The sequence below is a fragment of the Choloepus didactylus genome, chromosome 15 (genome assembly GCF_015220235.1).
Source record: "Choloepus didactylus isolate mChoDid1 chromosome 15, mChoDid1.pri, whole genome shotgun sequence".
NCBI classification, from domain to species: Eukaryota; Metazoa; Chordata; class Mammalia; order Pilosa; family Megalonychidae; genus Choloepus; species Choloepus didactylus.
Window position 1 is genome coordinate 37450580 of NC_051321.1, and position 15790 is coordinate 37466369.

General features: G+C 41.0%; 1 protein-coding gene across 1 annotated transcript in view; it reads left to right on the top strand.

The window, feature by feature from the left end:
* The first annotated feature begins 11233 nt into the window (after nt 1-11233).
* The window catches only part of BLNK (B cell linker), an 87900-nt gene continuing 83343 nt past the window's right edge, over nt 11234-15790 (top strand). The window contains exon 1 of the mRNA XM_037805171.1: nt 11234-11460. Coding sequence (XP_037661099.1) covers nt 11414-11460 — 47 coding nt within the window. The 5' untranslated portion in view covers nt 11234-11413. The remainder of the gene's footprint in view (nt 11461-15790) is intronic.

The following is a 15790-nucleotide window of genomic DNA, read 5'->3' on the forward strand; positions in this document are numbered from 1 at the left end:
TTGAACATTTTAAGAATCTGATACATATTGCCAAATTGCTCTCTAGGATGTTTCTATCAATTTATGTTCTTAGCAGCAGCAGTGAGAATGCCCATTTAACAATGCCTTTGACAAATCTGAATGTCATCACTTTTTTAAAGCTTAACTATTTTGATAGGATAAAAAATGGTACCATACTCTCTTTAATTTGCGTTTCTTTGCTTTATTGAGATGGTGAGCTCTTATATATCTTTATCAGCCATTTGTACCTCTGCTTTTGTAAAGTAACCTTTTGTGCTCTTTGTTCACTTTTCTATTGGGCTGTTAGTCATTTAATTATTCATATGAAAGTTCTCTTTATAGCATAATGCTCTAGAACATTTATAAAGATTTACTTATATAAAGTAGGTTTTTATAGATATTTGTTGCATTTTATAAAAGAACAAAATGTTGAAATCACACGGAGCAGGCAGTCACGGTCTGCAAAGATGATAGTGAGCGTTTGATTTTCTCATTCCAACTCCAAGCTGCCAAGATGCATTCTTTGATGTTTCCAGTCCATCAATTTGCCATTTTTTAAGAGGGAATTTGAATTCATCCATTCAGATAACCTGAGGTTGGAGATGTGAGAACTTCCTTAAGCTATTTGATCCTTTGGGGCCCAAATTGTTTAGATAAATAATTAATGGGAAAACATGTACAAAACTTTTTTCATAAGCAATTTGCTCCCTTGTTCGGATTCAACACTTCCTGCCTCCACTTTTATACAGACATTTTTGTCTTTGAAAAACAGAACATAACGTTATACCTGGGCTGGGAACAAGGAGATCAGAGTTCTTTCTGCTCTTTTTATTGATTTGGGGTCTTTTTCTAAAATGGGCTTCTGTAAGTCAGTTTACTCTCGGGGCCTTTGTTTCCTCACCTTAGGGATAAAATATAGTATATTATGCAATATTCGGGATGTACTTTTACTGAAACTGTGTATATGTTGTTTACTGGAAATTCAAATTTAACTGGATGTCCTATATTTTTCCTTGCTACATCTCACAACCCTAGCTCTAAAGCCTATTCCAGATCTGACAAATTCCAATCGAATGCAAGGCCAAGAAATGTGATCCAATCCCAAGGTCCTTCTGCAGTTTGGATCATCAGGCTCCCACGCTACAGTCAATTACCATGGGTCAGTGGAGACTCCACGGACGACGGTAAAGGAAATGTTGGTAAAATCTGGGGTAGCCAGGGCTGTTTGGACTTCTGGGGAATAGAAGTAGTTTGGAGGTAGGTACACTGTGCAAGTGGGATGAGAGAATGAGAGACAATATGGAAGAGACTGTAGGACTGGAGTTAACGGCAGGTGGTACGTTCCAGGTTTGATTCCTTCTCTTGGGCAGGCATGGCAAATCGGTTTCAGCTGGAGTGTCTGCTCTGAGTACAGAGCAGTGACTTCCTGGGGTTATGTTGAGAAGGGCTCCATGCCCAGGCTTAGATGAGAGAAATGCTAGGATTGAAAAGCAAGGTTTCTCATGGCCATATAGCTCCCATTCCTGCATAGATAAACAATTGGAATTTCAGGGATTTTTAGTATCAATTCAGTTTCTGAGTTTGAGTGGTAGTTGCATCTCACAACTAACTTTTACTTCATTTATTTGCAGGTTTCTTTTAATAACTGTCAGATTTAACCCAGAAAGTTTTTATTACGTATATCTGACATTCTAGTTTTGTGCTTGTTGTGGAAAACAGCAAAGAAATAGAATATAGTCCTTTCATTGGTATGTTTGAAGTCTAATCAAGGTAAGATACTATTTACTTATGGGATATGGCTAAAAGCTTGTTTACACCTGTAATCCTGGAGAGCTGGCATATGGCTAAAAGTCAGAACTGTGGTCCAAGAACCAAGAGATGGATATCAGAGTAGAGGCCCAGGTGGATCAGAAGGAGACAGGACAAGCTTCCAGGAGGACATGGGACTTGAAGTTGAGAGAGATTTGGACATGCTACAAGGAATTAGAGAACAGTCAAGATTAGGGCAATACATGGCAGATGGAATCCCAGGGGACTTCCAAGCAGGCTCCTGCTTCCAGCCTCTCTCCATTGATGGAGATGGCATTAACAAGGAGACCTGAACCAGGCTGTCCAGTCCCCCGATAGCAGAGGGGCTTGAGTGTTAGACATTTGGAGTCCTGTCTATTTCTAAAAATCTTATGAAAATTTCAAATGCACAAAAAAGTTGAAAGACTCATTAAACGAACACTCATCATCTGGCTTCAACAATTGCTAACTTTTTCTTTTCTGAACAATTTGAAAGTAAGTTGTAAACATCATGACACCTAAACCTCAAATCCATCAGCATGCATCTCCCCAAAATGTCCAAGGACCCTCTGCATTACCACACCTGAGAACATTGACAACAATCCCCTCATATCATCTCATATCCAGACCATGCTAAAATTTCCCCAGTTGTCCCTAAAATGCCTTCTATAGTTGGTTTCTTTAAATCAGAGTTCTACCTAGGGATTTACATGGGATTTGGTTATTAGCTTTTGAGTCCAATTTCATTTAGAACATTTCCTCCACTTTTTTTAGCTCATGACATTATTATTTGTTTTTAGAAGACCAGGTGGTTATCTTGTAGAATTTCCCACATCTGGGTTTTTTAAAAATCCAGATTTTCTTCTTGGTGCTGCCCAGTTTGTTCCTCTACTGTGTAAACTTAGCAAGACCTCATATTCTGGTTTGCCTGGGAGTGTCCAGCTTGTTTAAACCTGTAATCCTGGCATAATTATTAATCAAGTCCCCCTTCACTCTCTAAAGTACCGTAGTTTGGATGATTAATTTTATGTTCACTCTGTGTAAACTGGGCCAGGTCTTAAAGTTGATTAGATTGAGAAGAAACATTTGTGGAAAGAACACTTCATGGTGATGAATACTTAATTTTGTATCATCAGGAAGCAATATGGATAAGGCTGAATCTGATTACTTAAGGTGGTGACAGCCAGATGCCATCATCTCTGTAAAGAGTGGCTTTTCCCTCTGCATTAGCCGGAAGCCTGTGGGTGAGACTCTGTTACCCCCAAAATATCCCGTTCCCCAGCATTTCACCTACTAGTTTACTTATGGATCCTCACCTTAATCAACTATTTCTTTGGGGTTACAAAATGGTGATTTTCTTACTCTATCATTCATTCTACACTTATTAGCTAGCATTCATCTGTGAAGACCTCTAAAAACATTAGGATACTGCTTTAGTCTTTCTTTTTAATTTCCAATTTTTGGAAGCAAGGAGGCAATGAAATAATTACTTCCAGTGATGCCACGAGAGTTTGTTTTTTGTTTGTTTGTTTTAATAATATAGACTAGTGGATTCTCATCTTTTTGATGCTTTAAAGTCAGTTCAGTCATTATTCTTTGTGATGATCAAATTGTTCCAAATTTGTCTACTGGAATCCCCGTCAAGGATCTGCTCTTCTGATGCACCCCCATTAGCCTTTGGGCACGTCCTTCCTTTTGGGCACAAGATGTCCCAGGTTCATCTTCTACTTTCCCTGCCCCAGAACTGGAGTCAACTCTTTCTCCAAAGAGCTCTTGGTTCCTTTTAGGGGGAATCTGTCCTTTTCTTAATATTATATAATATGCAATAATATAATTTGCGATTGAGCATCTTTCATGTGTTTAAAGTCTGCAGTGTCATTGCTTCTTGACCTTTCAATGTTTGGTGCTAGGAAATCATGAGTTCAGTTTGATATTTCCAGTTAGTTTACTTAACAATTTTTTCTTCTTTGATTTCATATTTTCATTTTTTTCTTGTATCAAGAGTCTTGGTTTCTACTTATGTTAATATATGTATCAGCTTTAGCTACAATATACAAAAATCCTCCCAAAGTCGTAATACAAATTTTACTAATAAAAATTAAAATAGTGAGAGAAGTTTGTGATTTCTTTGCAGCTCTTTTTATTCTTACAATATGTTTCACTGAAGATGCACAGAAGACCATTCAAAAGTTACCTAAATAATTCTTTTCTCTATGGGGTATGTTACCATTTAAATTTGTCTCTATTTTCATTTTTAAGGTTTCCCTTTTTTTCTTTTTGCCTTAATTTTTTTAGGATATGTCAGATATTTACCATCTTAAAAAGTCAAAACTCCACAAAAAGATAGATTCAAAGAACACACCTAAGTTCCTATCACATCTACTCTATTGCTAGTTTGCTTCCGCTTCTTATAGGTAACAATTTTTATTAGTTTCCGATTTTTTTTCCAGTGTTTATTTTTGTAAAAAAACATATATATATATATTCCCCTCCCTTATTGTAATTTAAAAAAGATAGTTTACACTGTCATGACCCTTGTCTATTTCCATTACATGTTGGCAATCACACTGTACCTGAACACAGCGGTCACCCTCATTCTTTTTCACAGCTTCAGAGAACTCCCTTGTGGGGAAGGAGAAAAGTTAATCAACCAGTCCTCCACTGACGGACATTTGGGTTTTTCTAATCTTTTGCTATTGCAAATGAAACTACAATAAATGTGTGCAGATGTAGCATATGTGCCTGTGTGAAGGCATGTCTTCAGGATAGGATCCTGGAAGTGAGATTGCTCAGTCACAAGGTCAAGTCACGTAATTTTGTTAGATATTGCCAATTCCCCTCACAAGAAAGAGAGCCTGTTTCCTCACAGCCTTGACAACAGAGTATATCGTCAGACTTCTAGATTTTTACTAAACTGAGGGGTTAGATATTTTTTCAGTGTGGTTTTAATCTGCCTTTATCTTAATATGAGTATGATTGAGAATCTTTTCATACATTTAAAAGGCCTCTTGCCTTTTGTGTTTGCGGCTTTTTGTTTATTTTTTATCTAGTATTTTTTGCTTGTTTTTCGCCATCTCAATTTTTAGGAGCTCTTTCCATAGGAAGATCAGCCTTTTATCTGTGATACATGATCCTACTCTTTACCCCCAGTTTGTCCTTTGTCTTTTGACTTTACTTATGGTGCTTTGGGCCATGAAAATGTTCCTTATGTTGAATTTATCAATCTTTTCTCTTATTTCTTCTGGATTTTAAGGCAGAGTTCAGGTTATAAAAAATTTAACTGTGCTTTATTCTGGTACATGTATGGCTTCAAGTTTTACACTTAGATCTCTGATCCACTGGGAAATTTTTCAGGGGAATGGTTTGAGGTATGAATCTAAGTTTTATTTTTACCCCAGTGCTTTGTAATTGTCTTGTATTAAAAAGTCCATCTTTTCCCCACCAGAGATGCCACTTTCATCTTATACCTAATTTCTATGCTCTTCTGCACATTCTCCTTAGTTCCACTGGTCTGTCAACCTGCTCATGCCACAATGTCACACGGTTTTTATTATAGAGGCTTCTTAGCATGCTTTATTATCTGGGAGGACTTCTCTCTCTCCTTTCCCTTGATCTTCTTTTTCAGGGGTTTCTTGACTATTCTTGTTTGTTTATTTTTATTTATGAACTTTAGAATAAACTTGTCTGGTTCTGGTGGGGAGTGAGGAGGAGGATCTTGTTGCTATTTTTATTGGGATCACATTAAGCTTATATATTAAGTTGGAGATAACAGACATTTTTATGATATTGAGTCACCCTATTCAAGAACATGGAATGCCCCTCTACTTGACCAAGTCTGCTTTTGTTTTGAGGGCCTTTGAATCCATGTAGACTGATGGCCCAAGTAGAAGAAGGGGCTTGGAAGACTAGTTGGAGCTTCATCAGATAAAGAGCAAAGGAAAATTATAATCAATAGATGCTGCATCCTTTGCCAAGACCCTCTCCTGTCTCCAAGAGCTCAACTCCCAGAGTCGTGGGCCTTGCCTCAGCTCTCCATGTCTCTGCTGTGCCTGCTCCTCGGATAGAGAACTCGGCCTCTCTGTCCTTGCCTGCTCCCTGGCTCCTTCATGGCCCAACTGAGGGAGACCACCCCTCCTGAGTGTCTGGGACCCCATCTTTCTGCCTCCCACTCTGCAAGGCTGTTTCTGGCTGGTGTTGGGCCATGTGACTGGTGAGGGCATAAGGGTGTTTGAGAACCAGGCTGACCAAATGGATGGTCACCTGCTAGGAATTAGTGAGGAATAGGATGGCCCGTCCAGGCGGGACCTGGTCACTGAGGGGCGTGAAAGGCATTCACATCCTAGAAGGTCCTAGAAGAAAGGAAAAGCCTCCGAAGCCCTTAAGAAGAGTCAGGAGTTGGGATCACAGATTGGGTTTGAAAATGGGGATAGATCTAGCTTCAGAGGAGTAAAAAAAGAGCTGAACAGTGATCCAGATGAGGGCCTGGGCTGGGGTGAGAGCAGCATGAAGACAAAATATTTCCAAGGAGGGGCTCTGAGGGCTGACGGCAAGGGAGGAGGTGACGATGGCACACAGGCCACAAGTTGTGCACCCTAACAGTCAGCTACTGTAATGTGCTTAGCTGACATGGACCGGACTGATACAATGAGTCAGGGCTGTTGTCATCTAATCTATTCTCTCAATAATGCAGAGGCCTCACTCTAGGCCAATTTGATATACAGAATATTGAACTTACTGAATAGATAAAATAGGGAACTGATTTGTCTCACAGAAAGTGAAGTCTTGAGCTTAAAATGGGCTTGCCCCTTTGCTCAAGTCACAGATGTATTCTCTTCCTTCTTTCTCCATCCCTGCCCCCCCGAATCCCCCACCCCTTCTGCACAAAGGAGGAAGACAGACAAACCACCACGAGCATCTGCCACACTTCCTTTTCTCTCTTTGCCTTTCCCTGGCCTCTTTTGCTATTTTCCTCCTCTGCCCCCCCCCCCCGCCTCCCACCCTCAGGTTCCTTAGCCTCCCTCTAAACCGTCCTCCATCTGGGCCCTTAACTGGCACTGACTGAGAAAACCCAACATGGGCCTCGCCAATTGCAACTCCTGGTGCTTTGGCCTGCATGAGTCAGAAAGCTGCCAGGGCTGCTGTTGCTGGAGACCCCACCCCTCCTCCCAAGAGAGAAGGCCAGAACAGAGAAGAAAGAATCAGAGAGAGAAGGGTTTGGGGGCTAAGATCACTGGCTCAGAGGTCAGGAAGATGGGGGGCCTTGAGTAAGTCATGTCACCTTTCTGAGGCTCAGCTTTTGCATCCTAAAATGGGAAAAATAATAGTACACACCCTGTAGGGTTGTTGTGAGGCCAGGCATCGTGTGGGTGGGTACAGTTCTGCATAGAGGAGTGCCAACACCACACCTTGCCTACTTCCACTGGCAGGGTGCCTGAACTGGCCCTGGCAGGAGAAGAGTCATCGGTGGGTGGTTCGCAGAACAGAGAGAGTGAACCTCCCAGAGCAGGAAAGTGCCAAATCTGTATCCCTCAGCACGGGCCCTGGTGAGGACTTGGACACTTGGGGAAGCAGTCTATCATGGAGAATCAGGGCTTCTCTTCTAGAGACTCTAAACCAGGACCTCACCTGAAGGTGAAGGAAATGCCCAAGATTCTGAGAGTGTGCTCAATGGGGCTAACCTATTTCTGTGCACATTGGCTAGTGTCCAGATTCCAAGCCAGAAGGAGCCTGAACCGCCCTTGAATCCTTCTCCTTTACTCTATAGGTGAGCAGGAGGACTGACTTGCCAAGTTCATGGTTACATTGGTACCTGGATTCCAGGGCAGGGCCTTCTGTCCCCTGCAGGGTCACAGAATATCACTCTTTAGCAATGATAGAACTCTGTGATTAGCTGCTTACACTACAGAAATAGACTTGGGTTCCAGCATTTCCATTGATTAGCTGTACACCTTTGGGCCAGTTACTTCACCTCTCTGAGCATCAGTTTCCTCACTTCTAAATGGATGTAATATATTACAAGCACCTGGAAACCATTCAATAAACATGTTGTTATCATCACAGACACAAGAAGAAAAGCCCCAGAGAAACCAGAGCTAGTTGGGTCTCATCTCCAAGCTCCAGTGTAATCTGTCTTCCTATTCTTATGCCTCATCCTCTCACAGAGCTAACTTGGACCTAAACAGACTCTCCTGGTTTTGCCCCATAATTCTGGACCCATTCTTCTTCTATTTATTTCTATTAAATATTTGAAAAATGTATGTGTAAGAAATAAATAATAACAATAAAATGAACATCCATTTGCCCAGGACTCAAGGAGTAGGACACCCCCCTGCCTTTGTAGCTCTGTGCATGCCTTCACCCATCCCCATTCCCTGGTAACCATCCGCTTGAATTTTGCGTTTATCATCCCCTTCCTTGATTTTACCATCTATGTATGTATTCCTAAATGATATACTATTTTCATATGTCTTCAATCTTAGTATAAAAGGAATCATACTGGAATAATTGGGTTATTTCCTGTTTTGTTTTGTTTTTGCTATTATAAACAGTGCTTCAATGAACAATCTTGAACATACCCTTGGTATACCTGGTTTAGACTTAGGAGTGGAATTGGTAGGCCATAAGTACGTTCATCATCAACTTTATTAGATAACAACAAGCTGTTTCTAAAATGATTGCATCTACTTATACTTTTATCCACAGTGTACAGGGGCTCCAAACTTTTTTAGGGTTGGGATTATTCATTTTTCCCACCTACTAATCCAGTGATTGTTTGATTTCCACCTCCACTGTGCCATGTAGATTAAGCCTGAGCATTTAACATGGTATGTTGTTCTCCATGGACTGTGGAAACTGTGTTGCATGGTTTCATTCCCTTTACAAAACATCACCTAAGACTGGGTGTTGCAAATTTCCATCCTTACATTGACCTACTTGGTGAGCCAGTTACAGCTGCAGAGCAGACATGGCAGGTATCTTAGTTTGCCTGAGTTTCTATCACAGATACCACTCCATGTGTTGCCTTAACTACCAGGAATTTATCAGTTCATGGTTTCAGAGGCCAGAAACCCAAACCAAGGCATTGGTAAGAACATGCTTTCCCCTGGAATCTGTATGTTCTGGTGCTGGCTGCTGACAATCCTTGAGGTTCCTTGGCTTGTATCTTTGCTTCCTATCACATGATGATGTCCTCGCCTTTCTTTTCTGGGTCCCCACTGACTGCCTGTTTCTCCCTGTGGCCTTTTCCTTATAAAAGCCACCAGTAATTCAGATTAAGACCCACCCTGGTTCAGTTCACCACAATTTAACTAAAAATAACATCCTCAAAAGGGCCTGTTTGCCATGAGTTCACACCCACAGGGATGTGGATTAAGAACATGTTTAAATTGAGGTACATAATTCAACCTACGACAGCAGACCTGGAACATTAGGACTGTCACATGGGGCAAAATGTCCAGTCTGGAAAAGCAGACTCTCGTTTTCATCATGTCAGACTAAATACACGTAAAAAGAAGAAAGACAAGTGGCTGTAAAAAGAAAAAGCAGAAGTGTAACCCCTGCCTTTGGTCTTATTCTCTGGGGAAATAAGTTGCCAGGCCAGGTGCTGAGCACAGTTGTTGGTTGAGAGAAAAATCAAATGGACAATGGGGGTGCACTTCACAGTGATTTAGAAGGAACGAGCTGATTATTATCATCCCTTTCTGTGAAGCTTGAATTTCCTGATCTTTGATGACATTGTACATGCCTTTCCTACTCTGATCTGTGTGTACCTTCAGTTAAGAACCATGCAGGTTGTCTTGGAGCTCCTACAGGATATGGTGCAAGAAAATTAAGCTCCTTGTTTGGGGAAAATAAATGATTGGAGAGGGCAAGGTTTTGCATTTGCCTCATGAAAGATTGTCTGCTCTCTTGCTGACCTGGCTAATTTGGTGGCTTGGCCAAGCAGAAGGGCCCCACCCTTTAATAGCTCTAAGGAGTCCGCTTCTGAACATCTGGTTGAACCTGAAATCTGGAGGTAGGGCATGAATGTGAAAAATCAAGGCTTACCTGGGGAGACATAAATCTCCATCTGTGCAGAGAACAGGCATGGTGGGGAGGAGGGGGCCTCTACCGTTTCCACCTCTGCCACTGCCGCTGCCACCTCCTCCTTCTCTTACCTCTGTCTTCAGCTAGACTTTGGGTCTGCATCAGGAGAGACCTCTAATTTGTCTGTGTGCCCTTTAATTTGTCCCTTCTGTATATTTTTCAGACCCAGGAGAGGGCTGGTTCCCACAGTAAATGTGGGAAATATGCACTTAACCTCACAAGGATGAGCTGGGCACGTCTACTGGCTACGGGGGATAGAAAAGGAACAGTCTCTCTCATTTTCTTCCTTCCCAACGCTAAACTGCCTTCTGCTCTCTAAAAGATGGACCAGTTAAGGGTTTTCAGGAGAAAGAAATTTTTTAATGAACTCAGAATAGATGGAAGGAACTGTAACGTCTTCCAGAAAGGAAGCAGACACACGTGGATGGTTGCATGCAGATGCGGTTCCCTCTACCCCGCTCCTCACCCCACCTGTCTGCTCAGAACACCCCTCACCACTCCCACATCTGGGGACTCACGTACTTGGCTCTGGTGAGGGGATGAAAGTGAGCGGTGGATGAAAGCAGAAGGGGGCAAAGGCAGGGAGGGGAGCGGCATCTGCTTTTAGGGGGGACTTCAGAATGGCCTGGTGTCAGAGTTACATTGTTGGGAGACAGCTACATTTGTTATTGGCTGACTTTTGAAGGTGTCCTGGTTTTGTCTGAAAACATTTGGTGATCGGCATGGTAATTCCTGCTTCCACCAGCCTGATAAAGAGGCCACACATCATCTTAGGCTGGACATCATTTCCCCTTTTCCACATCACCCATCTCTACCCCCAGATAACCTTACATAGAGATTTTCCCATTCCATTTTAGATAAATCTCCTGGAAAAGAGAGACCCCCAACTCTCTGAGGAAACCATCACCACTGGATCACTGCCACTCTGATACTTATTTTTAAAAATATTTTTTGGAGGAAGAAACAGTACAAAAAAATGTCATTGTCACTTAACGGTTCTACCAGTGGGAAAAACTTATCGATGCCTTTATGCAAATGAACAGAAACTTCTAAAGAGATGTTCAGATGGAATTGGTTAACCTGTTTTTTCTTGAGGCCAGAAAGCTACTAGTGACTGCATGTAATGACACCTGCTGAAAACAGGGACTACGTGTGTATGGGACAAACAGGAAGTAGTGACCAGCCAGAAGCCTGTCCAGACCTGATTACAAATCCGGCAATAAAAGAAAGCAGCTGGATAAAATTTGCAAGCCCAATAGGTTTCACTATTAAAATTTACACAATGCGGAGTAATCGGCCAAGCTGGCTGGCTACCCAGATCACATGATTCTGTAGAAACTTGAAACTTGACTATGTGCTCCAGCAAGTTTTACTTCTCCCTGGTGCAAGGGTGTTTGCCAGCAGCCTGCGCTCTCGGAAATCAGATTCAAGTGACCAGGACTCTCGAGTCCAAACGCTTACCATGCTACTCCCCAGGAGGGCCAGGAACTGCTGACATTACCACTGGACGGTCATTCGTCTCTTACCATTACCAACAAGCATGGACAAGCTTAATAAAATAACTGTCCCAGCCAGTCAGAAGTTGAGGTAAGATTTTGTCCATCCAATACTTCTCTTCTTGTCTTTTTTTTTTTTTTTTTTTAAATGCTCTATGACATCTTAGAAATTCTGAGATCCTGGAATACTTTGCTAGTTCTAAGGAAGTGAGTGGCAATTACCACAGGGAAGTGGACTGGGTTTTTAAAGAAACATGTAGGGCCGGCTCTCATTGGCTTTGCAAGTGATAGAATAATGTGTAAAGCTCTGGAGAGATAATAAAAAAGAAAAATTGAGGGCTTAGATTCAACCAAAGATCAGCTTTCAGAGTCTAAATACAACAAACTTTTCTAAAGAAGGGTTTGTCTAAACTGAGTCCTCAACCATTTCATTGTGTTTTACTATTTCATTTTAAGGATATCTGCTAATCATTCATATTCATTGTTGTTTTACTGTCTGTCTGTTACTTTGTGGGTATATATCACAAGGGAATGGGGGGATTAGATCTGTTTTTCCAACACTCTTATGTCGGTGTAATGGTTACCTATAAAAAGCCACTTAGAAAGAATAAACCAGAAGTGGCCCAAAGAGCAAGAATCAAGAAATTCCTCTGTGCTATGGAAAAGAAAACTTCTCAAATTGTGATTTTGAAGCTTTTCTTTTAGTCTAATTGTAACATCATCATGGATTTTGGAGATTGGCATTTTTAAATTTTTGGTGAGTATTTTATATTCCAACTATGTATTGGAATTTCACCAGTTTTTCATGAGCTGGTGTGACACATGTAACATTAAGATTATTACAAATAAATGTGCTAGAGGATTACAACTTTCAAGACAGAATTTAAAGAAATTGAGTCTAGAATTGACAGAGAGCAGCTCTTCACAGTTAGCATATGGGGTTTATGCCTAGCAGGTGCTTGATAAATGGTAGTTTGATACTGGAATTGGTAGGCAATGGCTGTGTCAGCCATTTCGATAGCTTGTTCTTGAGCACATACAATATTATCAGCACTGAGAGGATACAAAAACATACCTCATTCTTACCCTTGGTCTCAAGTTGCTATAACCTCATGACAGGTGAACTAAAGGAAGACAGTAAGTGACTAAATGACTATAAGGAGAGAATTGGAATAACTGGAGACAGTTTCATGGACAAGAGACTTTAAGAGCTAGACTTTGAGAAGCAGGTAAGATAAAAGTAGTTGGAGAGTTAGAGGAAAAGTGTTATGTGCTGGAAAGGAGGAAATAGAAGAAGCTGAGGTTTGCAGCTGGACTTGAGTACAGTCCATTTGTGGGATGATGAGGGGAATTGTCTGGCCCAACAGAGGCTGTAGAATGGGGCATGTGGGACCAGAATGTCTTGATTAGGTGCAATGCACAGGGTGGGGCCAAATCACAAAAGGCAGGGAGGGCTCAACCTCAGGGACTTGGAGATTGGTTTGCACTGTTGAGAGATGCCAAGCCAGCAGGTTTAAGGGAGGTCTGCAGGATGGATTGGGGGAGGAGAGAAACGGGAGGGAAGGGTACTAGGTAAGGGGATGGATACATAACCCAAGCATCTGGGATTATAGGCCTGGATGTGGGGCACAGCAGTGAGAAGGGAAAGGGAAGGTAGGAATGACATGCCAAAGAAACTAACAAGAAATGTCTATCAGGGCTTCTTTCAAATGAGTAAGAGGTTACAAAAATGTCCTTTTCAGATGTATTCTATAACCTAAGCTATACTAAGCATTAGAACCTCTTTTAGGAAATCCAGATGGAAATGTAAATAAAGAAAGGCAATAGAAACTAAATTATTTTATGGTCACTCCCTTTGGGACAAAGTACAGCTTGATCACAGAGCTCTTGGTAGGCGATATGCAAGCATAGATTATAGGATAGAAAACTGAAATTGTGGATAATCATATGCTACACTCATCTGCTTAGAGAGAAGTAACATTTTTTCCCACTTGCTTATTCAGTTGTCTTTACCGAATTTGCCTGTTTTGGTAAAATGTGCAATGTCAACATGGAACCTTTAAAAGAAAATTATAAACACAATTCACTTGATGCACCATCTTAAATCTTTTCTGTAATTAGATGGGATGGCGAAGAATAGACAAAGTACTTGACCTCTGTGATTCGTATTCTCTGTTCTGACTGGTTAACACCAATTCAGAAGGTTGCCTAACTGCAACTATTTGGCACCAGCTGAAAGTGATGAGCTGTGTTCATAGTCTTAGGTTTATCAAAGTTTATGAGAATTTGCTCAAATTCTTAACCCCCAAAATTGAGAGCTAGTGAGTGTCCATCAAGGGGCCTAGAAGGGATAACACTGACCCAGGGGGTACATCCTAAGGCTGAAAAGAGACTGGAGGCAGAGTCACCAGGAAGGGAGGGAAAGCAGAATCAACCAAGGAAAGGAGGGCAGGCAGGATTGGAAGGAAACAAGGGATTTCCAAAGTGCAAGAGAGAGAGAAAGTTTCCAGATGGACACAGTCAGGAATGGATAATCGCCCTGAGAGTTTTTGCTGTGGAAAAATTGAAGAGGCTAAGTTATAGCACAGAGATGTGTGAGCACAGGTTCTCCCTTTTTTCCTCCCACTGAGGCACTAAAAGAAGTAGGTGACTCTATTAGTAGTTCATAAACTCTTCAGGACTTTTCAGTTGATTCTTAGGCATGATTTTCCCTGGACTTTATAAGGTAGTGATGTTATCATAATCCCAGTTGAGACCTGGATTCTCAATCCGTCCACACTCAAGTTTCCCATGATCATTAAAATTCCTGACATTCAGGTGAACATTTCAAAATGTACCAGTCCTGAATCACATTGAACATATTCTTTTCAAGTTACTGAAACTGATTTGAAGAGGAAATTTTATACTTTTAAAAATCTCCCAATTGAATCATCATTTGGGCTTGTGTATTTTTCTTGGTGGCACAAAAAGATGTATAGCTACTATTTTTACAAATAGGAAAGGCAAAATCCCCAGGTCTTTGACACAAGTGGAGGCAAAGTCAGGTCTCCCTAGTCTTTAGTTTATCGGTTAAAGAACGTGGTATTTTTCAGTTGAATACTACCTCTGCCATCAATTAATAGTGTGACTTTAGGAAAGTTTACTTCATCTACCTGGTCCCAGTTTCATCACTTATAAGATAACAATAAAAACAGGGTCTTTGTCATGAGATTGTTGTTAAGAATTAAATGATTTTGTAAAGCAATTGACAATAGTGAGCCTACCATATAGTAATTATTGGATTAAAAATAACTGGTAGTTATTAGTAGCATTATTGTTGTCATTCTTTTTACTCTATAGCTATGCGATTGATTTTCTGAAAATAAACATGGATTTTACATTGACCCCAATAAATTTCACGTTAGCTTCCGTTCTTTCCAGCCATTTTGGCTATTTTGCCTATTGATTTTGACATCTGAGGCATTTTGCTTTGTGTGGATAGCAGCCTGACAAACATCCCTTCTCTGCCTTCTTCTATGTGGCTAATAAAACTATTGAGTACTACAGAGCTCTGAGTTTCACTACTAAAGACCTCTCACTTATTTGATTAGTATGGGATTATTATGGGATGTGATTTCTCCTCTCAGATCTTGGAAGCTTAAATTGGAGTTTCCAGTTACTTGACTTTTCAAGCTCAGTTCTTCAGAAACAAACTTCATTTTACCTTTTCTCCACTAGCTCTCTCTCCATTCTTTCCTGTTTGGATCAATAGTGTCATCATCAACCGTAACTCGGACTCATTCTCTGTACCTCCATCCATACCCACTGACCTCCAAGCCCTGTAACCTTTCTTGATAGTGCTTTCACACATGACCTTTTCTTTGCATTTCTTCAGCATCATCCTGGACTAAGCCCTCATCTCCCCTGGGTCCCCAATTATAAAATGAGGAGTTTGTACCCAGACAATTCCCCAAATCCCTCTCAGCTCTGATGCTGTATGGTGCTGTTACATCCTCTAAGGCTAGTTTTTTTTTTTGTTTTTTTTTTTTCATCCCATGACCCTGGGGAATAATTCTGGATCGAATTTTATCAACTTATTTGAGACAAATAGTTTTCCTGATATTTCCAAACCCTTTCTTTCCTGCTTTAAAGCTGCCCATTTCTGAACACTGGGATCAGAGAACACATCTAGACAGCATCCAGATGAGATCATCTGGAAGGCAGCTGTGGTTTATCTGGAAGGAAATTAATTGGATCCCAGAAAGGATGGATTCTAATTGCCAGTTACTAGCTATGAGTCCTGAGGAAGTCATTCAACCTTTCTAAGCTTCGGTTTCTTCAACAGCCACATGAAATTTGAGATGTCTTTTTCACAGGTTTGTGGTGAAGACCAAGCAAGACAACCTGGGCTGAAGTGCCCAAAATAGAATTTGGCACTTGGT